At 43.7% G+C, this 24577-nt stretch overlaps 1 protein-coding gene across 1 annotated transcript in view; it reads left to right on the top strand.

Annotated features, from left to right (window-relative positions):
* Positions 1–6124: 6124 nt before the first annotated feature.
* DPP6 (dipeptidyl peptidase like 6) overlaps positions 6125–24577 on the top strand; it is a 424225-nt gene continuing 405772 nt past the window's right edge. The window contains exon 1 of the mRNA XM_075144169.1: positions 6125–6441. Coding sequence (XP_075000270.1) covers positions 6241–6441 — 201 coding nt within the window. The 5' untranslated portion in view covers positions 6125–6240. The remainder of the gene's footprint in view (positions 6442–24577) is intronic.

Genomic DNA, 24577 nt, shown 5'->3' with positions numbered 1-24577 from the left:
ACTCAGATAAAGCTTCCAAAGACAGAATATTAATTAAGGCAAGACAGACAGTCTTCAGTGCAAATTCCTGTTTGCATGTATTGCAATACCAGGTACAGTCGTAGGCCAGGACCCCAATGTGATGCACAGCTGTACAAACACATCTGCACCTGTACCTTCTTTTACTCAGGCTTTGCAGTTACCTTTTTTAGCAGCAAACTTGCACAACCGTTGTTCCTGAGCGCGCTCTTCTGTGTGCCTTTTTTCTGCCTTTCATCACCCCTGCCTTTCATCACTTTGCAAAATCATAAAAATTAGAGATGGGAAAAACCTTGTTGGTCATGTGGTCTATCCTTTTGCCAGTTGGCAGGATTATGCCTTACAGCACATTTTCTAGTGCCTTGTACAGGCTATTTATAAACGTTCTCAGCATTAGGACTTTCACCCATTTCCTTTGGAAACAGTCCTGCTCACACCACCGGAAAGTACTTGCTGATATTCAGCTACATGTTCTTGATTTCATTTAATTAGGCCTAGGTGTGTATCAATATTCTTGGTGGATAAAATCACCTGTCTACTGACCACTGAGTGAACATTTATCCAGCAGGTGCCAGAATTACCTTCCAGAGCAGCTGATCTCCCTGGCTTTGAAAATCCTCCCATTGTGTGGCTCCAATTAACCTTGTAACGCTCCAGCCTGTCTCCCCGCTCTCCAGGCACGTTGGTGCTTTCCATCTCTGCCAGCTTTGGTCCATTTCTTTTCTGCCTCTTTGACCTCACTTGCCTCCATCTCCTTTATTTCTCTCAACTCTCCTGGTACTTCACTGTGTCCCTGCCTCTTCTGTGTGCTTTTGTTTTTCTTTCTTCAGTGCTCCCTCTGGGTCCATCTCTTCCCCTGAAGAGCCTTTTCTTCCAGCTTACTTTCTTTTTTCCCCAAAATCTTGTATCCTGTAAAGCCATCTTGCCTACTGTTCCCAGTACTTGAGTATCAGTGTTTTCTTTTCGCCACAAAGTGCCTTCATTCAACCACTTGTGGAAGACTGAATTACTCTTGCAGTGCCCAGAAAACTAATTTTTTCAATGCTTTTCTTAGTCCAGCCTGAAAAGCTAGCTTGTTTGTTTATTTAGGGTTGGTTTTGGTTTTGAGTTTTGGGTTTGGTTTTTTTAATTATTGTAAGGCCTGCAAGATTATTTTTTTTTATAATCTCTGTGATGCCAGAGAAAAATGTGCCTTTCTATGTCCCAGGCTCACTCGCTGTCCAATACTGCATTTCTACAAAATTTGCTCTGAGATGCTACTAGCACAAATAATGACATAAGAAAGTGAACAGATCGGCATACTAATTCCACAGTATATAACACCCCTCCGTCTTCAGCAGCCCTAGTGTCACTTATCTTGACACAATTGTGTGCTGCCCCCAGCAAACACATTAGATCAAAATGAACGATCAAGCGTATCCTCAGGGACTGCTGAATTGGTGCATTTGACATAGGAAAGAGAATTTCTGTTCTGTTTTGGGTTGGTTGGGTTTTTAGATGACACCAGACAGCAGATGTATAGATGGCATAAGCCTGAGGCTATTAGAGATTCACGAGTTTGGACGTTTTTGTCTTCACTAACAATAGTAATAGGAGTTAAAACAGTGTGTCTTTGTTTCTGTAGTGCCTGGAGAGTTGCTATTATAAAAAATCAGAGGGATTATATTAATAAATACAGTAATTTTAAGAGCAAATATTAATTTGGAGTTTTCTGGAGTGATATGAAAAGATAACCAGGAAACTCTAAAATTCCTTTAAAAGTTCATCGGAAAAGGAAAATACAGTATTTTAAATAATGAAAAGTGTATTTGAACTATTGAAAAATTATTTTTTGTTAAAAAATTTTCACTAATAAGCTGCTTATAACTATCGCCACATGAAAACTAGAAATGTGCTTAGCTCTGTCTGCAACAAACTCTGTATTATTTAGATGACACGTTCAAAGTTTAAGCAAACATAAATTGCTTAGTCAGAACAGAAGAATGGAACATGAATAACAATGCTTGAAATCCCTGACAGACATAAGTATTATTTTTTTAAAAAATATCCAAGAGAAGCATTGCTGGATTGTTTCTTTGCTAGTGTCATTTTGAGAATGCTTGTCCAAAAAGAAGTCTTTTATGTACAGTTTTAAAGGCAGTAGGGCTTGCGTTTGACCTGCTTTTGTTAGTGTTACATTAATAGTGCTGAAATGTGGGGATGCTGTTTATTTATACAACGTGGAAAAACCAAGTGTCATTTTTATCTGTATGCTTTAAAAATGTCAGTAAAACATAATTACTTTGCTGCTGCAGGGAAAATATCTTAAGCTAACACACTTTATTTTGATGGAAATGTCACTAGTTATAGGAATCAAACCTCCTTGCAAAACTTTGGATACTGAATTAAATATACAACTAAGAGACACTTGAGAACACTGTTTGTTTTGAAATGTCTTGATTTTTATCTTGGGATCTGTTTGCAGAATTTAGGGAAAGGATCTTTCTTACATATAAGATGTGTGTTTAAAGACATGAATCTTACGTTTGTACTTTTGAAATATTTTGCCTCTTTAAAAATATTTCATAATGCAAGTTACTTTCTTCTCCTCAAACCTCACCATAGGCTGAAAAGATCTTTTGCTGTAATGAAGCCCTGGTTACTGATACAGTGTTTGTTTATTGCCATTTTACTATCATGGCTCAATGATTCCTGTGTTTCTTTTTTTGGCTCCATCCTGTTTTCCGTGCCCTGTTGGTGTGCACACTGTATGACTGTATCTGGTCATATAACCGGGGCGTTGTAAAGGACTCTGGGCTCCAAGTCATGCACAGGTGAACAGCAAATTAACCGTGGAATTGCAAGCGGAGAGTAGAGGACTTGCAGCACTGAGCTGTGACTCAGGAGCACTGGGTTGTGCCCCTCCCTAAGAGGGACTACCATAATACATGCTTGTAGGGGACAAGCTACGTCCTGAGATAACTTGGGCACAGGCAGACTGAAGTGCTCTCCAGAGTCCCTAATGAAATCATCTGGGTCCCCTATGACTCAGAAAAATCCTCCTGCTTTCAATAACGACATCGCCAGACTGGTTCTGGTGAATCTTATTGCAGGGGGTTATTCAAAATATTTCTGCCTCCGGCTGCCTGCCCAGCCCACAAGGTCACTCGCTGTAGCAGGGCTGCAGAAATGTGTCTTGCAGTTTCCAACTGGGGTAAACCGCTTCCTTCACCCACCGCGATACCCAGAACATGACATGACTTTCCTTCTGCTGTCCCTGGCCTGTCATGGAGTAGAGAGCTGGAATCAGGAAGGCTTTTAAATAGCTGTAATTATTTATTTCAGGGCAAATGAATCACAGCCCAAAGTTGCATGATCAGGATTTTTTGGTGGATGAGGACCATTTGGCTGGTTGTTTTTCATTGAGCTTTTAAAGTATTTGACATTGCAATTTTATGTTCCCTTAATACAATTTTTCCATGAATTGTGTACACACATACATGCACAATATATGCGTGCATGACTAGACAAAATCGATTATGTGAAATCTTGGTTCTTAAGAATTAAAACCACAAACTGAATGTGTTTGGAACTGAATTTATCCTTAGTGTCTCTTTCAGTTTTGAACTGAGCTGTGAGGCAGAATGTTTTCTTTTTTCTGTACTTTCTTTGAGACTTTTTAATTCAGACATTTAATCTTTGCTGTTTTTTCTGCCTGGTGGTTTTGTCTTGCCTTTTTGTGGCTTTCTTTGGTTATTCCTTTGTGTCCTAGTTTTCCTTAGAAGTTAAAAATGTATTATTTCTTTTAATTTGATTCTCTTGTTCCCTTATTTTTTTCAGTGCTCGTTGTCACCAATTCCAAATAGTCATAAAGTCACTGTTAATGCAGTTCAAGATGGACTTTAGCTGAGCTAACTGTCCAGATTTTTGGTAGTGTGTAGTCAATTTGTGTCCAAAACATAACTTACGAGGGGTCCAAGTGGCTTCTGGAAAGTTGCCTCTGTTATGATGTGTGTCGCTATGACTTAGAAGCTAGACCTTTGCTTCAGAGCATTGTGCGCTCATCTCGTTTTTTAATTAAATGTCAGGATCTCAGTTGTGAAGATCAAAGCGATTCCTTCTTTCAAGTTCTGTCAGGAAGGAGGCAGAGCGTTTGTTTTTGTTTTCTCTCTTGATGAGATAAGGTTCCCTTTTCATCTAAATGTTAAAACTTTTCATCCCTGACTTTGAAGACACAAATAAAAAGCAGCGGATGAAACTATTCAAATGTAAAGAGATTTTTGATAAGGCAGTTGTTGAAATCACAGGGGGGGAGGTTAGCACTTTAGAATATTGTATGCACGATCTACTGAGGTGGGTTTTTTTTTAAGACTTATGAAATTATGTATATCAAAGATGGTATTTTCTTAACAGCTAAAACTTTAAGTGAGAACCGTGTTCCGAAACATCTCAGCCCATCAAATCCACTTGCTAAAGTATAATCAAGTTTGTGAGCTCTTCAGCAGCATGTCTCTCAATGGGAATGGGCAAACTCTGGTTTATGCTTTGTGTGTTTCCCGGGAATCCCAATATCACTGGCAAGCTTAGAGGTAAAAGAGCAGGAGGATTTCGGGGAGGAGAAGAGGGGACAGCAACTCTGCCACTTTCCTTTAAACCTAAGCATCTGTTGCTATGGAAACCCCGGAGCCTGGTGCTGGAGCAACAGGAATTGTCACCCTCTGTCCCGATGCAGCCGTGCTGGGAGCGGCTGGAACCCGCTGCCAACTCCCCCGGTGCCTACCTGAGCCCGTGCCCATTTCCTCCTCCGGGAGCGTTAATTAGCGGCCGCGGTTCTCCGGGCCGAATGAGCCTGGCCCGGCGCCCCCGCGCAAGGACCGCTCAAAGGCGGCGCTAGGGCCGCGGCGACGGGCGGTCCCCGGGCGCTGTCCCGGCCCGGGTCGGGATCCGGATCCCACCCCGGCCCCGGCCCGACCCGACCCGACCCGGCCGGCCCCGGCGCCGGGACCGCGCTTGTTTATCCCCGGCCGGTGCTGCCTGGAGCCACTTTGCGCGGATTTCCACAGAGGGGCGCTGAAGCACGTTTTAATGCAGCAAAAATGAATTAATACAAAAACAGTAAGAGAGACAATTTACCGGATTCTTTTAAAAAGCGACAACAACCACCTCCAAAAACCCGCAACCCCTCCTCCCCCTCCCTCCTCTCCCTAGCCTTGGGGAGGCGGGGGAAGGAGGAGGACGGGGTGGAGGGACGGGGACCGGGCACTTGCCCGCTTGCCGCGGCAGCGCCGTGCCCGCGGCCGGCTGGGGCAGGGCAGGGCAGCGGAGAGGCTTCGCCCTCCCTTCCCTTGCCCCTTCCCCGGGGCCGAGCCGCTCCGGCCACACCGGCCTCCCGGCGCCCCTCCAGCTGCCGGTCCCGCCTCCCTCCTCCCCGCCTCGCCTTTCCCCTCCCCACCTCTTTTTCTCTCTCACGGCTGGCGATCAGGTGTCTGTTGCTCTTTTTTTTTTTTAAGTTGTTTCCCCGGGGGAAAAAAAAAAAAATTAGGAAGAAGAAAAAGAAGGTGCCGAAAAGGAGATGATTGTAGAAGAGCCCTCCCTCCCCAGAGGAGCAACGTGCTTTGAATGAGGCTTCCACTTCGTCTCACACACTCTGTCACTCTGCCTCTCGCTTGTGCACACTGTCGGTATGCGACCTCGGAGGCGACTGCTCCGCCACCTCTGCCTGGGGAGCCGCTGACAGCCAGCGATTGAGCCAGCCCCCCTTCCATTTTTTTTTTTTTTTCCCTGCTTTTGCAAACACACACGCACACCCCCAAAGCACATTTAATGCTGATCCATTCAGGCGCCATTATCGGGGGTACGTCTTCGTGGAGTGTTTTGGTTCTTTTTTTTTTCTTCTTTTTTTTTTTTCCCTTCCCAACACTGGATGGTGCAGCATTCCCGGGGCCTGTGGTGTTACGGCTCGATTGCGTTTTATTATTTATTTATCTGTCTTCTCTCCTCTCTCTCCCATCACTCCCCCCCTCCCTGCTCTCTCGACCCCCCCCGCTTCTCTCCGGGTGCCGGTGCGGAAGACCGGGGAGCAGGATCCCTTGCTCTCCCTTCCACTGATGTGGGACTGAGCCTCTCCCGTGTGTAGCATGCTGTAGCCAAAAAAGAAGAGAGGAGGGGGAGAAAAAAAAAAAAAAGAGTGGGAGAAGCGCCTCTCTTTCCCTCCCTCCCCCTCGTTTCCCGCGGATTGACTTCATGGCTTCACTGTACCAGCGGTTCAGCGGGAAGATCAACACCTCCCGCTCTTTCCCCGTTCCCCCCGAAGCGAGTCACCTCCTGGGCGCCCAGAACAGCGAGGAGGACGGCGCTGCCGGCAAGACCGCGCGTCCATTGCAACAGGAAAGCAGCCGGCCCCGCTTCCAGTACCAGCCGCGAAGTGACTGTGAGGAGGAGGATGTAAGCGCCGGTGTCGTTCGCGTTGGGCTGGGGTTTGGGTGTCCCCCCTACGTCCCCTCCGTCCTGCCGGATGCCTCTGTGCCCCTCCTGGCTGGCGGCGATTTCTTGCTGTTTGTCCGCTCTTTCAAGCGGGTCTTTGCGCCCCTCTTCTTCCACCGAAGTGCCGGGGATAGGACGGGACGGAGCCCGCACCGAGCCGAGCCGGGGCTCGCCCGCCCCCGCGCTGTTGCCGCACCTCTCCGCGTTACCTGGCACCTTGCGCGGCTCTCCGCTGCCGCGGAGTGGGGCTGGGGTGCGCGGGGTCAGCGCGTTTGGACCGGGCAAGTGCAAACTCCGGCCGTCTTCCTCCAAGCGAGGCGACAAGGCTTCCCCCCCCCCCCTTTTTTTTTTTTAATTGTAATTCCATGTTTTACCCTTTAACACTCCCCCGGGGCAGAAGTCTTCACCTTGTCCCTCCCTCCTTGCTTTCCCGTCAGCCTCCCCCCAACCTGGCAGCGGGGAAACTTTTTAACCCCTGAGCAGCCGTTTCTGGGGCTCTCTGTCATCCCTCCCCGCCTCCCCCGGGCGAGCCCCCGCGGGGAAGGTGCAAACTTCGGCCGCGCACCTTCCGCTCCCGCGCTGCCTCCGAGAGTAGCGACTTCAAAGGGTGCATCTGCATATTGCCGTAGTAACGAGTGACTCATCCAGGCCGCCGGCTCGCTGCTGTGCCTGATGGAGTTAAACTAGCTTGGGTCGATCGCGCCTAGTTGTTTCGGGGGGGGGGGGGGGGGGGGGGAAGAGGGGATTTAGAAAGCGGGAAGATGAAGAAGGGTAGATCAAACTGGGTCGCTCCCCATCGCTGGTTTAGCCTGGGTGTGTTAGGTTTGCAGAGGGATTTGAGGGTGTTTTGCCTCCGTGGAAGCACACACAAGGGGAAGCAAATGGCTGCAGTTGGGAATAATGTTTGTGTCGGTTAAAAATACTTCTTGCCCGGGTGAGATGCATTAGTTTTTCAACAAGGTTCAGCTCTGGCTCTGGGAGCCTTCCCAGGAAAGGCATTGCTTCAAGCCAAGACAGCAGGTCTGCCTCACTCGGAGAGGAGAGTTGTGTTCACAGGGAAACTTCCTCGGGTTGCCTTCTAATTCCCCATTCCTTTTCCTGTTCCTTCGTAAAAACTTTCGCAGTCGGTAGAGCAAGTGCACTTTTGCCAGCGACGAGGCAAATTGGCCTAAACCTCCCCGAAGTGACAGAGGGCCACGCTGATAGTCCCCAGGGACCAGCGTTGACAGGAGCCTGGATTAACTCTTCCCTGTGACCCTCTGACCAGCAACGATCTTGGCGCTGCGGCTCCTTGGCCCCGACCAACTGCGGGAGGGGACCCGTCCCCGAGCCTGGAAGCCCACACCCACCCGTGACCCTTCCCGGTATGGCTGGGGACGCGGGGCCCTTCCCAGCAATGTGCTGGGCTCTAGGTGTCGCTGCGAGCCAGCGGAGTGCCGCCGCCGGGGCTGGGCTCAGGCACATTTTCCTCATTATTTGACTGTTTTAATTTCCCTTTCCTGGATTTGGAGACGGCAGATGTCTGGAGCCGCTTCTCTGGTCACCAGAAGCGCTGAGCCGGGAAGCAAAGGATGCAATTTAGCATGTGCGAGTGATTTGTGCTGACAGGCTCCAAAATAATGTTAATAAGAATAATGTTAAACTACTAACAGGAGAGCTTTTTTCTTTTTTTTCCCCACCCCCCTCCTTTTTTTTTTCTTTTCTCCCCTCAAGGTTTGTGTGTGGGTGGAGGGCATTGTTGTGCGGTGCCATCTGTAGAGGGAAAGGTGCCTGCCTAGGTGTCTCCCGCAATTAAGTGCAAAAAGCATGGCCAGAAGCGGATTTGGGGTGACTTCTAAACGCACGTGGGCACCTCGTGTGATTTATTTTTAAAGGGGGCAACGTGTCTGAGAAAGTTCAGTGGACCCATTCGGGCAGTTCAAAGGTGCTCCCGTCCAACAGAGAGCGGGCAGGCTGGGCTGGGGGTCTCCAGTGGGGAGGGTCGTTCAGGTCGGAAGGATGAATTCGTGACGAAGCCAGTGGAAATGGCCTTTAAAGCGCGTGTTGCGGGGAGGAGGGGGCCTGCCCGCGGGGGGGGAGTGGAGGCAGAGGGCACGCACGGGCAAGAACGCGGGCGGGACCGGCGGAGCTGTCCGCCGTGCTGAGCCCTCCCGGAGCGGGGACCGGCGGAGCTGTCCGCCGTGCTGAGCCCTCCCGGAGCGGGGACCGGCGGAGCTGTCCGCCGTGCTGAGCCCTCCCGGGGCGGGGACCGGCGGAGCTGTCCGCCGTGCTGAGCCCTCCCGGAGCGGGGACCGGCGGAGCTGTCCGCCGTGCTGAGCCCTCCCGGAGCGGGGACCGGCGGAGCTGTCCGCCGTGCTGAGCCCCGCCCCTCCCGGGGCAGGGGGAGCTGTCCGCCGTGCTGAAGCCTCCCGGACCGGCTCCGAGGCGAGCTGGCGGCGGCCTCTTGCCCTTGGCCGTGGCGAGATCGCGGCAGAGAGAGGGGGTTTCTCTCCCGCCGCCGGCAGGCAGGCTCGCCCAGGGCGAGCTGATGTAGGTCCGGGTATGAAATCCCCGAGGCAAAGGGAAAAGCGAGGCAGGCAGCAAACAAGGACTATGGGAGAAGTGCAAGGAGGGAGGTCTGTTTGTGCAGGGTGCCAGGAGCATGTGCTGTTGCTTATCATGGGGAAGGGCTTAACGAGATGGCATTGGAAACCCCTTTCTAAGGTGATTAGACTTCTGATTTCTGTTTTACACACATGTTATAGTAGGACATTCACGTTGTCTCTCATCCTTCAACATGGATCTAGTAGGAAAAGCCAGAGCTTAAAAATATAGAAACAAAGTTTGGTTGGTTGAGCACACTTGGAAATACCAAAACAAACCTGAAAATGAGACTGTTCTGTTTCTAACTTTGTCATGTGATTAATAATTGGGAGAGAACTGAGATTTTTTTATAGGTTACTAATGATGACTTTCCCTATTGAAGTATGTGTGCTGCATTCAGTACTATATTTTTAAGCATCAGTACAGACCTCAATGCAGTACAAAACAGAGGGAAAGACAGGATCTTGGCTTTGAAGGTCACAGTATTGTTAGTAAGCATTTTATTCACTGAAAGTACTACTGGTGGAAAAATACTAGATGAAACCTATATGAAGCTAAAGAGGAAGCAGTAACTTTGTAATAAAGAAAATTTAAAACAAAGACAATCATGGTTTAATATGACAACTGCTCACTTCACTTTACAGCCACCATTGAGATGGACTTGAGAACATTGTTTTTGTGATATGAAAGTATAGCAAAGCAGAAGTCACAATATTCTTTGGTATTTTAACAAGTTTTACTATGTTTCAGATCATGGTAGATATATGAGAACATATATATAGTAGACCTAACTTTTGAACAAAACCTGGGTTAAATATTGCAAATTTTTCATGTTAATTATTAGCCTGATGAGACAATCACGTTATTTATGGGAGGGATAATGAGGAAACTAGGTCTTCTATAAATGACCCCAGAAAACCACTTTCCAACTGGCTCTCTGGCAGTATTGTTACTGAAGTTAATTATTGCAACAGCTGTAAACAAAATTCTGATGACATTTTTGGTTTGTTATAGGATTACCTTTTTGCTACGTTAATTTAGATATGAGGAAATATCTGTGAAGACTTTAGTAAAATCTAGTGTGGTGATATAGCAGATTATGAAGAATTTTGGTAACATAATTCTCCTTTTAGATTGGTGAGGTTAATGCTTTCCATATTGTACTGTGGGAGGGATTTTCTCCTAGAAGTTGACTTGAGAATTTTTTCCCATAAAATAGAGCTTCTTCATCTTTTCCAAGCTTTTTCTTCTTTGGCATCACAGTGATTAATGAGTTTAATTTTTGCAGGCAACTGCCAGGAGGTGCTGAGTAAGATGTATCATGCTGATTGTGTATAACCCTGCTCCTTTTAATTACTGGGATGATAACAATGCATTAATCAGGTGCATAAGAAATTCAGCACTTTTCTGTAACACAGAATATTGATCTATTTTATAAGGCACTGACTATAAAATGATGATCACAGAAGTCCTTTTTAAATTAAATTTTGTATGATAAGTTATGTGTTAAAAATATTGAACTCTCCACTGAAACATCATAAAACTTTTCTATACAAAGAGCCATATGCTGCATTCTTACAGGTTCATTACTTAGCCAAAACTCCTATTGGCTTTAATAGGAAATAGGAATATGAAAATGGCCAGACCCAAAGTACAAAAGCTTTCTTTACTGTGAATGTTCTTGCCACAGCTGAATTCTGAATATTTCTTTCTTTCCTGCATTTGCTTAAAACTACATTTGGCCATATATTATACTTTACTAGTTTTGCAGTTGATTATTTAGACTGATTTACATTTTGAGAAGTTTTTCATTCAGATGTAAATAGCAATAATTTTGAAATGCTTCAGTAAAACTGTCTTTCCTGCTTGAATAAATTTAGGGTTAAGTAAATAAAATATCATTTGCTAATAGAGTGAGTCTGAGAAAGAGAGAATCAAAGCCATTAGTGTAAAAAACCTGTAATTTGGTATGTCAGACTTACTGTTGCATGTAATTGAAAGTGTTAATTTTCAGTTCATTATTTGTCTAATGGGAAGAGGTATTGCCTCCTAGAAATGTGTGTCAAGGACAGTGTTTCAGAAAGGTTGAAGCCTGAGCTGCAGACAACAAGCATTTCAGAAGTGGTGTGGTTTTTTCCCAGAGAGATGAGTGATTTGATTTTATAGAAGGGTTTGTAGGACTGCAGGAATCATAACATTACTGTAAGATATAGTAATTTGAATTGTAACCAGAAGTCTATCTACAGATCTGAACTGCTGTGCTTATTGACAGAAACTACTGTTTAAGTCAAGTCTGTAAGAGTATCTTCTTCTGCCACTTCTTGGTGAGTTCTTGGATGCTGAACTCAGTTATCCTACAGCCATTAAGATGTAGAGAGCTGGGACTAGTTCTTTCAATGGAAATAGTTAGGCCCTACTGATATTCTGTAAGCTCACCTTTTGAAATTAATAAAAATTATATCTTACTTCCTTCAAAAGAAATAGTTATAAACCTCATAAAAATCACGGGTTTTGTTTGCATGGAAGCCCATCATATATTTTGTGATTACAGAATAATGAACACTCTGATCTGGAGGTGATATGTTTTTTATACTTTGCTTTATAGCTATATTTAGAATTAAACCACCTTATGCTATTTGCTGCCAGTTTAAAATCAGCCTCTGTTTCTGTAGTCTTTACTAGCCATGATGATGATGCGTGCACTAAAAAAAATCTGCCAGAGAGAATGTATTTTTAAGTATTCAGGAATAACTGTGTGAAGAGGCTGAATCAGCTCTCTAATAGTAGGGAACTGTGCAGTAAGTTGGGATACCTCATGTAGAGTACTCGGCTCACATTATTTCTCTTGAGCTAGTAGCTCAAGTGCAGAAAGAAGACACTGAGCCTGGGTCAGAGCAGCTTGTGTTGGTTTCCAAGGGGCTTTCAAAGACATGGGGAGTGGGGAAAAAAATCTATGAATATGTGCTGCTCTCCATTCTCTGTATGTTTTTGTTTCAGAACAGGCCAGAAAGAAGGTAGTTCTTAGGGTGTCCAGCTTTGAAAATGCTCTTCGGGAGTCAGAAGATTTTGTCCCTTGAAATAAAAAACTTTACATTAATTTGGGCTAATATATTTACACTTTTGATGGTCCAGCAAAATCTCCCATTAAAGTTCATTAACTGCAAATTGATTTTACTGGGATTTTTGCCTGATAACGCTGGATGATTCCCAGCACGTTGCCGTGTTGTACGTGCATTTTCATCCTGTGACCAAGGGGTGGCAGCGTGTCTTGATTACACCGTTCCCGTAGAGCGCTTGGCATTTCATTGCTTTTATAGTAAAACACCAACCAACCATTTGTTTACATGCTCATACCTACACGTGAGGGTTATTTTCAATTCCTTATTGCTTTCTCTAGGTTTGATTGACTTGATGACAGTTTTGTAACACTCTTTTTCACCATCAGGGAGAAGAGAAATATTTGTTTTCAAAGCTCATAAAAAATGGTTTCACAACAGTTTTAAATAGTCCCATATTCAAGCATGGGGGAAGGAGAGGAGAAACAAATCTTTATTCTAAGGGGATGCTCTCTTTTCTCTCAAAGGAAAACAAAAACCAGCCTTTCCCCAAAAGCCTCTTGCACTCATACTGGGTTGATACAGTGTAAATTTTCAAAAGTACACGCAGATAATTTAGGTTTGTAAATTCAAGGCTTTTTGAAAAGTGATTTGTGGTCAAATCCAAAAATATGTGTTGGAATCTAATTCCTAGTTAGGTGCATAAATACTCATTTTGGGTCAGGTTCTTACTCACTTATGCGCCTTTCAAAATTGTGGGTGTTTGGTAATGATGAGATTCAGTGTGGGTGAGTTAACTGAGTTAAAACATATTTTCAGTCTGTGCGTTAGTCTATATGAAGAGATCTAGTGTGCCATAGTCTTTACTGCCAATATGTAACTAAAAATGAGTGTAAGACATGGACATTGGGCACATATATGTTGTGCAGCACAGAGCAGTGTAGAAGGGAACAGGGGGAGAGTGTAGTGGCACAATCCAGTAAGGTGTTTGAAGGGTGAATGGGCTGTGGCTTTTGTGTAGTGGAAACAGAAGTCCTTTACAACTTTTCCACCTGTAGAGTGTTTGGGAACCTTCATTTCCCACATTCAACCGGAGTTCTAGTTACTTCTCAGCTTTTAAGCACTTTAATTTAGAGATCTTTCATACTTTGTTTTGTTAAAATAGCACTTGAAAGTCTTCCCAAAGATTACAGCAAAGATTAACCCAGTTTTTAAGCCTCAGGGCACTTGTAATGTGGAGCCAGGGAGAGAGGAAGAGAGGGGTCTGATACTCATCCTCACTGCAAGCAGTAAGTTTAAGCAAAACTAATGGAGTGTGTGAGGTAACATGAGAAAAGCCGATATTGTGAATCTCTGCTGCTGAAATCTCACCAGATTTCCACTGGGCATATTTTATAATAGCTTATCACTTGCATAGTGTAAATTATTTTCCTCTAAACAAGGTGCTTGTTAGTAGACCTCTACTATTATGTAGATTCTTCCACAAGTTGCTGTCTCTGTGCCTTTTAAAACTGCATTTAACATTATTATCTTCACTTTGCAGGAGGAAAATCAGAGGCTGAGTTGACACATTGTCTCCTAGACAGTGCATCTCAGCTCTACGGCAGTGACAGTTGGCTGTGGCACAGCCCTGTGAACTATTGCAATATCTGGTCCTGGGCCGCAGGGGCTTTAAGACTAAAAAGTATTCCAGTTATCACCAAGGATATTCTTACAGGTGTAAAACTAATTGTGAAGTCCAGCACATTTAAGTCTTTGCTGCATCTAGCACTCATTAGTGACAGTTTTCATGTGACATTTCAAATGTCTGATGTTTTCCTCTAGCTGTTCAAGGGTTTGGAGCTTGCTTTGAGACAAGGGAGATTTAAAGCATCCAAAAGGGAAGGATAGGATTATCTTAATACTTTCATTATATAATATTTCGGAGGGGTGGTGGGGGGGTAGTTTTTGTTTTGTTTTGGTTTTTTTTTTATTTTTATTTTCTGTGTTTGTTAATAGCATCTGCTCTGGCATTCCAAGTAGATTCCATTCTAGGCAGACCTCAAAAGCAAATGCAGATTTCTCCCCAAGCTTGCTATCTTGGACATACAGAGCTACATGAAATGGAAAAGCAGCCGTGGGAAATGCCTGGTAACCTCAGCTCTAGTTATACCACAGTCATTAATTTTAAAGTGTTTGTATGTATGTGTTCCTTATTTTCCATTAAAATGAGCTCCAACCGTCTATAAAAGAAAGTAGCTGTGGTATTTTGGTCAGAGGAGAAATTAAACCCATGGAGGCTGAGCATTTACAGATGTTACTGCAATCTCCAAGCTGTAGATCTGAAGGCACTTGGTGAGCAGAGCCAGCAGCAGGTTTACACAGGATCCCTGTGCCTGCTGCTTTCCTCCCATTCTGGCAGAGGCAGAGGGAGAATAATGTCCAGCATCTGGGCAGCAGCAGGAGGCTTGTTACTGCCTGTTGTCCCTTCTCAAGGGTGTAAGCAGTGGTTTGCAGAGCCCAGTCATGTGGAGTTTGTGTCTGTGAAGATGAACTCAAGTGTCTTGCAGTGCCTCTTGCTAAGCTAGATTAAAAAAGGCTTGTATTTATAAGGCCAGCTTTTGGCAAAAGAAAAAGTATGAACTGCTGGCAGTAGCAAAACAGACATTTATGCTTGTGCAGGGTCATAGAAAAGCAATCTGGTGGCAGCTGCTGCTGCTGCTGGCAGGTAGGGTGGTATGGGAGGTGGCTCTGGGGTGGATGGCCCTTCCCATTTGCTCCCAAGAACTCCCAGTGCCTTAAGAGCAATAGAGGCTGCAAGCACAGCTCAGCTCTTCCTCCCTCTGTTTCCCCAGCCCTACCTCATGGGAGAAAAACTCAGTTTTGTTTGCACTGCCGGGAAGCCATGAGTCAGTTCTTCCTCCCTATCTAACAGGTGGCTGCTGGCAACCTTATCTCTCTCTGCCCTGGCGCCTAAAGATGGATCTCTCAGCAACAACCTCAGATGGCTCCTCTCCAGCCGCCTCACAGGGACATGCCCTCTGGCATTGCAAAATGCAAGTTTCAGCTGCTGCCTGTCTCCCCTGCTCTCCTCTCAGGACAGGCAGGTCGGGTTATCTTGTATTCCAGAGGAACACAAGGAGCCTTGAACAGAGAGGAAGGAGGATGTTGGGATCTGCTTGAAATAGTGCTTGACCTCTTGCATAAGAGACTGATTGTCACAAGATAGGTTTATTGCATACACAGCTCTGAGATTTGCACAGATTGCTCATGGCATTATGTTTCATGTGACTGTAGAATCCTATCTTTATTTGTTTGTCATTTATTGCAAAATCCCTCCTCATGTTTCTGGATAATCTATATTAAACATGGTTTGTCTTTGTTTTTGTTTTTCCTATTTCCTTTAGGTGCCAGAAAAGAAAGATAATATTTAAAAAAACAAACATCTATTACATTGTTGATAGGGAAGCTGTAGAAATCAACAACGATGTTGCCATAGAGACATAAATGGTTTATAGTGAACCAAAGATTTCTACTTTTACTAGTCTTCCTGCTAGGCATACTGAATGTAAGCACTTTATTGATACAGTTCCTCTGTCTGTTCTATATTAGCTTTTTTTTTTTTTTTTTTTTTTTTTAATTTGGGTGTTTGTAAACCCAGATACAAGAGGAGGCACCTGGAGAAAACACTAAAGGTATTATAGTGCTTCACAATGGTGTCTCTAATAAAGTGGGTGCTGTTGAAGCAGCTTCTTCGTTCTATTGTGAACTGCAGCACAAACAACACTTGTCAAAACACATACAGTGATTCATTGCAAACAAGAGTAATTAATAAAGGCTGACGTAGCCAAGGTTTAGGATCACAGTAACCCAATCTATTGTACTTGCCTTGTTTATACTCTCTGTGTTTGAGTTCTGTGTGCTTGGAAGAGGCTTCTTCAAGGAGTGGGTAATTCTCACTGATTGCTGGGCACATTTCTATACCTTCTGTTTGAGGTGGCATGGATCTGTGGTAGAGCATTGGAATGACCATTAGGGAAGTCTTGCCGTTCCTGGGTCTGCCACTGACCTGCTGCATGACCTTCAGCTAGTTGTTTATCCCTGTGGGGCAGGACCTGCATGGTTGGATACCATAAAGGAATCAAGGCCGTGACTTCACTTGTGGCTTTGCTGTGGTGGTACAGAATTAAATCATTTCTGCTTTTGGCCTAAAGCTTTGGGCTAAAAAGAATCCATAGAAACATGAGATTATTAATAATTAGCAGTGTGGTCATTAATTCTGACAGTGGCAACATTTGTGGGAGCATTGCTAATAACCAAAACAGGCCTGATTGTGCTTGTTTATGGTGGGCTAAAGGTCTCTCTCATTACAATGTTTCACAGGCAGTGCCAGAAGCTGATAATCACTATAATGCACATTTTTCTTTTAGCTAAGAAAAGCTAATAAGCATCTGTAGTTTTGAAAATGTCAGATTGAGCCAAAGTGCATGCAATTAGATAAGGATAATGTAACAGATAATAAGAAGATAGGTAGTGATGGATGAGCAGTTATCAGACTATTGTGCTTTGGCTGCTAAAGTGCTATGTGTCGTATAAAAGAAAGTGGTTGTTGGTTGAGGGAAAACATGCCACAAGTTGTCAGAGACGGAAACATGAGCTAATGTGGTAAAGTGACAAGGTTAGTCCTGGGAGAGTATAAACATGCATGTCAGGCTCTTGATAGATGGAAGGGTTGTCTGGGTTAAAAGTCATGTACTTAGGAAGGTGGGAAAGGCCACTGACAAAAAAAAGGAAACAAATATGGAAAGGAAGATGGACAGAATGGAGTTATTTGGAGTTGCTGTCTCTAAGGTTTCTTTTTTTCCTGTTTTCAAGACTCTCTGTCTTGTGTGTGTGATGTCTGGGCTATTCTGGCTGCTTCAGTGTGTTAAAACCTTTCTGAGACAACTTTTTTGCCCAAAAGGAGATACAGCGTGATGCACTGATTAAGAGGCTGGATGTGAATTTTCAAGCAGTGTCCTGAGTTTAATTTGCCACTGGGGGAAAGAATGAGGCAGACTCCAAAAGCAAGAGAAAACAGCAAGAGGATGAAAACCAGACAAGGGACAATGAAGGGAAAGAAGAAAGAGGAAAGCTGTGATGCACAGAACTGGATGCCAGCTCTGATACTGGAAGCCAAGGAATTTTGCTTCTAAAATATTTCTTGCTATAGGGCAAAATATTTCTTGTGGCTCAGACAGAATATTCCACATTTGCCCTTTCCTCCTACTTAGCCTAATCCAGGAACTAGTTCTGGGCAGGAGGGCAGGTTTTCCCTAATCTGGGAGTAGAGAATTTTTTGTCTCATATTTTTTCCTGCAATGTCTTTCCCACCCTTATCCCACCTCTGTTGAAGTGTTTTGATGAAACCAGAGGGGAGAGGTTGGAAGCCATTTCTCCCATATTTTGGTTCTATGATAACTTTTACCACTGTTTTTTTCTCTTAGAATTCACCGAGTATTTCATATCTTTATAAAATACCTGGCAGAAAAGCTCGTTGTGTATAGTTCTCATTCTCTCCTCTTCTGTAATGTCTTTAGGAAGATATTCTATAAATACTTAATTAGTGACCAATTATGTAGTGTTACAGCTGCAATCTCAGAAAAAAAAATTATTATCCTTATGAAATGTTTGCATTGTGGATAACAAATGCAAGGGATATTTTGGCACTTACAAAACATTGTCCTTTTCCATTTCAATTTGCACCAGAATATATCCCTTTTTGGTGTAACTTCAGCCTAGATTAACAGTATTTGTATTACAGGGTTGTATGGAAGCGTGTGTTTGATACATGTGTTTGGAGGGGTCTCAAGGAGAATCTCCTTATATCCTCAGGCCTTCACTTACGGATGGGAGCTGAGAGTTTCCCACCCTATCACCATCCAGCACAGTCCACATTCCTACGTTGCGTGACATGATTGCAGTTATGTGGCTTTTCAGGCTGAGTCTTCATCTTTCCTGACCCTTCACCCAGCTGAGCGCGGCTGCTGAGCTAGGAGATCTGTAACTGAAAAGCACATTTTCTATACTCCTTTCTTCTTGCATTCAGTCATTCTGGGAGACTCTTGTCCAGGTCTATCAGTGTGGGTTTGCAAGAATGGAGTTCATGGCATGGGCTTGGATCAGGTTTCTGGTAAGAAAGTTTTCAGAAAGCATCACTGAAACATTTAAGCTGTGAACATTTAAGCTCAGGGTGTGCTGAAATTCTCTTCATATAAATGTTCAGAGAAGGTCACTTAGCACATTCCCAGGATGCAAATTCAGAGCATGTGTAAACATGGCCAAAAGGATTACTTTTGTGGTTGTTTTTTTTGTTTTGTTTTTACAGTTCAGTCAATAGCAAATTGTATGCTCCTCAATAAGCTGTTCTTCTCCAGGCATTGGGCAAGCTTCATATTAGAGGAGAGGGAGAAAAGAGGAAGTCAGCTCTCTTCTCTCATGTTGGGCCATGAGGGAATATTGTCTTTCTCTCACAGATACAAGGATGCTCATAGCAACTGCACAGCTCTGTAGTGGCTCTCTCCTCTTTGGACGAGCTAGAAAGAAGTGCCTTATGGCACTAGAGAGAGAAGGGGAAGGTTAAGACCAAGGTAAAAGCCAGTTCAATCCCACTCTGTAGGTCTGCATGTGAAATCCCTCAAATTACAAGCATGTTCCTTCACTGTTTCCTCCTGTCTGTGCTAAGCTGAAGCTCTTCTGCAAGTGGGCTTTTGGCAGATAGGACAACGCTATTGGGCTGGAAAGATATGTGAGAATGCTATAGTCAGCTTTTTAACTGTGCAATTTAGTATAAAATGTAGGGAGCAGCAGTGTGAATCAGAGGATTGAATTTGCTCTAAAAGTTCCACAAAAGGCTCCTCTTTTGCTAAAGACAGATTGTGCCAGTCCAACCTGAAAAACTGTATTTTAATTTGAAAGCACCATTCTGCATTCTTTTCACTTGATCTCGATTGGTCACGAGCCACAAAGTTTCTCTGTGGTCCACTGGAGTTCAATAGATGAGAATTTCCTAACTTCATAAAATGATTAAAAGCACTCCAAATGTATATTATTAGCAAGGCTTCTGTAAGACAACTCAATCAGCAGGCTTCAGGTGCCTTTATGACAGGTTTGGTGAGCATTGTTTGAATGGCAGATTGCTGAGATAGATATTAATTGAGGGGAAGACTAATAAAATGCAAGACTTTATGCTTAAAGTAACTTAAAGAACAAATGATAGCGCATGTGTGTGCCAGAGGTTTTTCCGGTTTGCCATAATGCTGTGTAGATGAATTGTACAAGGATCAATGCCTCTGGCAGTGATAAGTGAGATCTGTGTGGCTGATTTTGGCAGTAGCCCACTCCTGTGTTTTCTTTAACCCAGTGCCTTGGACAGCGCTGGAAAGCAGAAAGAAGTAGATTGGTTTTATGTGTACTGCCTCATGTATCTCATCTAGAAAACTCATCTCCTCCAGCAAGCTGTATCATAAACCAAAAACCGAATCCACTTTCATCAAATGTTTGTGAGTGATGAACCATTTCAGTACTGTTCTGTTCTGTTCAAGGCATTTCTACAAACAGAAGAAGAATGATTGATTGACTCATTGCGAAATACATGTTGGGCATTAGGGACTGCCTTTCCTCTCTCCCTCTCCCCCTTTCATACAAGCTGGCTGTGATTTTCCAAACAGACAAGACAACGTGACTATTTCTATTTTATTTTTCTGTTCCATTTGTTTTCATGAATGCCAGGCAGATGCTTGTTAAGAGGGGAATGGGCAAACAGATTTCTGGAAACTGAGCCTCTAAACATCAGTTTGGATACCCAAAATTTCTAAGATTGGGTGAAGAAATCTGGTGGCTGCTTTTAGTCAAATGGGTTACTTGAGAATTTTTCTGCTGACATTGCTAAACTTTCTGATGAAAACTTAGAATAAACATGTCATAGTTAGTACTTACTGCTCTTTTCTTCCCTTGGAGCTCAGAGCACTCCAGCAAGGTACAGCACGAAAATCTGTTCTTTACTTCACAGTGATGTAATCTTCAGAGTTCCTAAATGTAAATTCGTGTGCCTCCTAAGAGGCTAAGAGGCTTTTCATACTTAATCGGTCTTCTTAATCAAAGCAGGAGATTAGGATTTTCTATGACTTGGTATCTCCCCTTTGCTGGTAATGGTGGAAATGGAGAATCTGTCCATCCTCAGGATATCTATCTAGGGGAAAGTTTCATTGTCAGACCCAGGCATTCCCAGCATTTTTCTTGGTCAGCTTCAATAATCACTGCTTCTCATTTATTCAGGTCAATGGCCCCCTCTCTGGGGGACAGTAAAGTTTTTTAGATGAAGGATATTGTTGGAATATGAATAGATGGCTGTAACCTGGCCATAAATTGGTTTAGACTGGAAATGATAAGATTTCTAAGATCTTGAGCATTGAAGTATTGGAAGAGCCTTCCAGTAAGAGCGGGCAAAGATAAAAGTCATATCTGGCTTTAAGATGGATCTCAGTAACTCTACTTTTATGGGATTATATACCTGCCCTTGGAAGCAGAGAAACCACAAGGTCCCCTTTTACAACTAAATCCACTGAAATTTTGCATGCAGCCAGTGAAGAGGTCTCTGCCTCCAGCTAGGTAACAGAAACTTCAGTTTTAATTACGCAGGCTAAACATCTTTTAGAAGAATCTCCTGAAGGAGTACAGGTTATCACATTCAGTGTTTGTAAAAAAAAAAAAAATAGTAGTAAAATGGGTTATACAGGGCTGAATCCATCCTTTGCACATATTTTTAAGGTTATTCAGTCAGGTCTATTCAGGAGTCCCTGGACTGCTGCATTTTAAACAAATTGTGTCAGGTACACCAGGTATATGATATTTCTCTAAGGATTTCTAGCTACAAACACTTTTCCATTTCAAGAGGCAAGATGTTAAGAGGTCTGTAACTATAAGGGCAGCAGCATCTACTTGCCTTTTAGTTGCAGATGGTCTGAACGGGCAAATCTAATTCAGAGCAGTTCTTTTTCCTTTATTGTTGTAGAATTGTATGTTCTTGTTTTGCCAAAGTGCTTTGCTCTAGCTTTTCTACATAGAGTCCCAGAGTCCTTTACAGACTGTACCTTTGCCTGTCTCAGTAACAAAGACAGAATGCAAAGGAAAGCCTATGGCTGAGAAGCCTTTGGAAGAATATCAGTCAGTTAGTTTTGTGTTATAGGACCCCTATAGTGTAATCTGAATGCAAATTATCTCCAGATTATGTGAATTGCAGATTTGGGTATCTAAAGAGAATTTAGTAGCTCAATACATCCAAATGGTTGAGAAAACTAGCTCAGAGTTTGAACAACCTTACTGGATATTTCCCTTTTTTAATCTAAGTGATCCCCAGGCCACAAGAGCAGTGCTGTTTGTGTGACAGAATTGCTCAGCTGGAAGCACCCAAGACCATCAAAGTCTCTCTGTGAACAGAAATAGGCAGAACAAGAGTTCCCTTCATATAGGAACACACCAGGTGCCCTTCAATGGCTCATTGCCTTATGTGGGTTCAGAGTGGGTTTAACATGCATTGGAAGGTTTGAGTTCATTATAAAACACCAATAAAACACTCTGCCCGCTTGCTACATGATGCTTCAGCAGCTGTGGCATTCATCTAGTCTGGGTTTGATCCTCAGCCTTTTCAAAACCGCATCTCCCAGGGTGAGCTCTTGGCTGTTGCTGCAGACTCGGAAGGGCTCTCCTCTCTCTTGTCCTTTCTGAACACAGGCAAGATGGGTGAGTTGGAAAAGAAACTGAGGGAAAGCGAGCATGGCTGTGTGGTGGTGGGAAGAGCTCTGAGATGTAGGGCTCTGGTCCTCAGCAGCTGGTGGGTGTAAAAAATGCCCAAGAAGGGGTACCACGCATGCAGGCAATTCCTGTTAGCTTCTTTCTCTCAGGACCCCATATGCTGATTTTTCAAGCTCACAGTGGGCTCAAACTGTTGACAACGTAGGAATGGCAGTGCCTGACTAGCAAGCAGCTGTGTCCTTTATTGCGTCTGGCCCTGAGCACTTTTGAAAATTTGACCTACGGCACAGACTTGTTTAAAACTAATGCAGCCACTTCTTCAAATAAAGCGATGAGAGACATATGTGTGAAGATATTTAATGTAGCAAGACTACTCTAAGGCAGCAGATTTCTTACCAATTATTCCAACACTGGCAGAGGAGAAGGCCCCTCTCCCTTTTTGGACCATGCAGGAGGGGAACAGCAGAAGTGGTGCTTTCTGAAATGGGTGCTGAGGGAGAGGTGGTGAGGCTATATCAGTGCGGTTAGAGGCGGGGGTGCAGATGACAGCTTCTCACAAGTGTGACAAAATGGTTTGGGTACATAGGGCAGCGGGTATGTTGATGTGATGGAAATTGCCAAAGTAATCTCCAGTTGTCTCATCCCAGCAGCAGAGGGAAAGCATGCTGCACGTGAGCAGTAAGTCAGCAAACACCATGGCTGTAGCACGTGACTGAGAGTTAGAGAGTTGGCTTCTGTTCCTGTATGCCATTTAATTTTTCAGGAGCTTTTAAATCCCTGTGTGCCATTGGGCAGATTTTCCAGAAGATTTTTGTTATGCAATAAAAGCCATCTGATACTGTTTCTACACTGCTGTTAAGATGAAGCATTCTTATTATATCCTATAATCTTACTCGTGCTTTCTATTCTTGATGGTTTTTCTAAGCCCTGGGCTAAAAGGCATTGCAATAGAAAAGATTCACCCAACAAAACATCCAAACTGTGAAGCACTAAAACTCCAGCCTTTTTTTCTACTTCTCAAGACAGTAAAGATCAAGCGGTACAGCTTATACTGCATGAAAGTACTAATATATGTTGAACACTCAGGATTTTCATGGTTATTTGAACTGAAATTTCACATGCCATCAAACATGCGGTTGATCTAAATCAGTGCCTCCCCAGGGCCACGTCTGCCCAAGGGATGAGCTTCCCTCACACCAAGGCTATATGCGCATGGCCCAAAGTTCTTCTTGTGGAAGAACTGAGGGTACCACAAGCACTGTGATGTGCTGATACAGTGCCAGCTTTCAGCTGCTGCGCATTCATATTAGTCAGAACTAATTTATCCACTGATTACTCACACGGCTGTAAACTTTCAGTCGCTGATGGAGGTTGTTCAGGGCTCCTTTAGATATCTCTGCATGGTATTACAATATACATCAGAGAAATCATCACCACGTCAGGCACTCAAAAAATATAAGCAGTGCTGGACTTAAAGTTGCCAGTGAATCCCTTCATTCAACTCTTTCTTGTATTCATTACTCTAGTTTCGTCGTGTGCCTTATGTTAGTCTTTAATTAAATGATTGCATGTCATTGTGAGGTTTTTTGCACAGGACCCCGCTTCCTGTGCTTACAGTGATTTTATGAAAAGCTCTTCAATATTTCATTTTCCCCCTGTTGTTTAATGTGTGGCCCTAGGCCTTAATCTGTGCGCTCTTCAGATGCTGTTTAATTTTCTCATGGGCTCTTCTCTAGCATTTACTGCCACAGTATTTGAATGCGTCTCAAATGCTAGTGAATTTGTTTTCACAGGACAGCTACTGAGCATGAAGAGGGGTTTATTCCCATTCCATACATAGTGAATTGAGGAACAATTGTTAATGCATCAAGAATACCTTGATGTATGTATGGGACTATTTTTATGGGAGTCCAAAGCACAAGCCTGTGACCCCAGTGACAATGCTGACCCTCAGCATTTATACAAACAGTATCAGAAGTCCCAGAGGTGAACGTTTGTGAAGTAAGTAATACTGTAATGCTCACTTAGCAGAATGCAGCTTAAAAACATTTAACATTTAACATATCCAGCATCACAGAATCTGGTTGTATGAGAGACAGGGAAATAATTTGTGTCTTCAGGGTGTCAGTCCACTTGCTTAGTCATGAAACTGTCCTTCCTCCCTCTTTCCACCTCAGTGCTTCATTTACTGCGTGCTGTTTCTTTTCAGCCATGCATGTCACCATGGGTCCTACAGACAGCTTGCTTTGACTTTCTAATGCCCTTTTGAGGCAATGGCATTTGTAGTGAAAGTCCCTCTGTGCTTGAAGACAAGAAGGCTAAGTTAAGGTTACATTAGACTGTATCAGTTCTATATAGACCCCTGATATTGTGCCATACTTAGTTTTAAAGCAAGACTTGTGGGGATAAGTAATATCTTTTATTAGAGTAACTGATCCTGTGGGTAGACAAACTTTCAAGTGTGTGAGCCCTTCAGATTTGAAGCCTTTCCTCTTATGTCAGTTAACTTAATGCCACTTCCTCCTAAATCTTAAAAAAGAAAGCAGGAAAACAAGAGGTGACATTACATGACAGCAAATGGAGCCTCCAGTGATTCATCAGTGGGTTAGAAGTAGGAGAGTGTGACCACAGACCGTTGAGTTAACAGAGTAACTGGGAATAGTTTTGTTCTCATCCTCTCTAAGAAT

This window comes from Calonectris borealis, chromosome 2 (assembly GCF_964195595.1).
Source record: "Calonectris borealis chromosome 2, bCalBor7.hap1.2, whole genome shotgun sequence".
Taxonomy (NCBI): Eukaryota; Metazoa; Chordata; class Aves; order Procellariiformes; family Procellariidae; genus Calonectris; species Calonectris borealis.
This window is presented reverse-complemented; position numbering and strand designations above follow the sequence as displayed.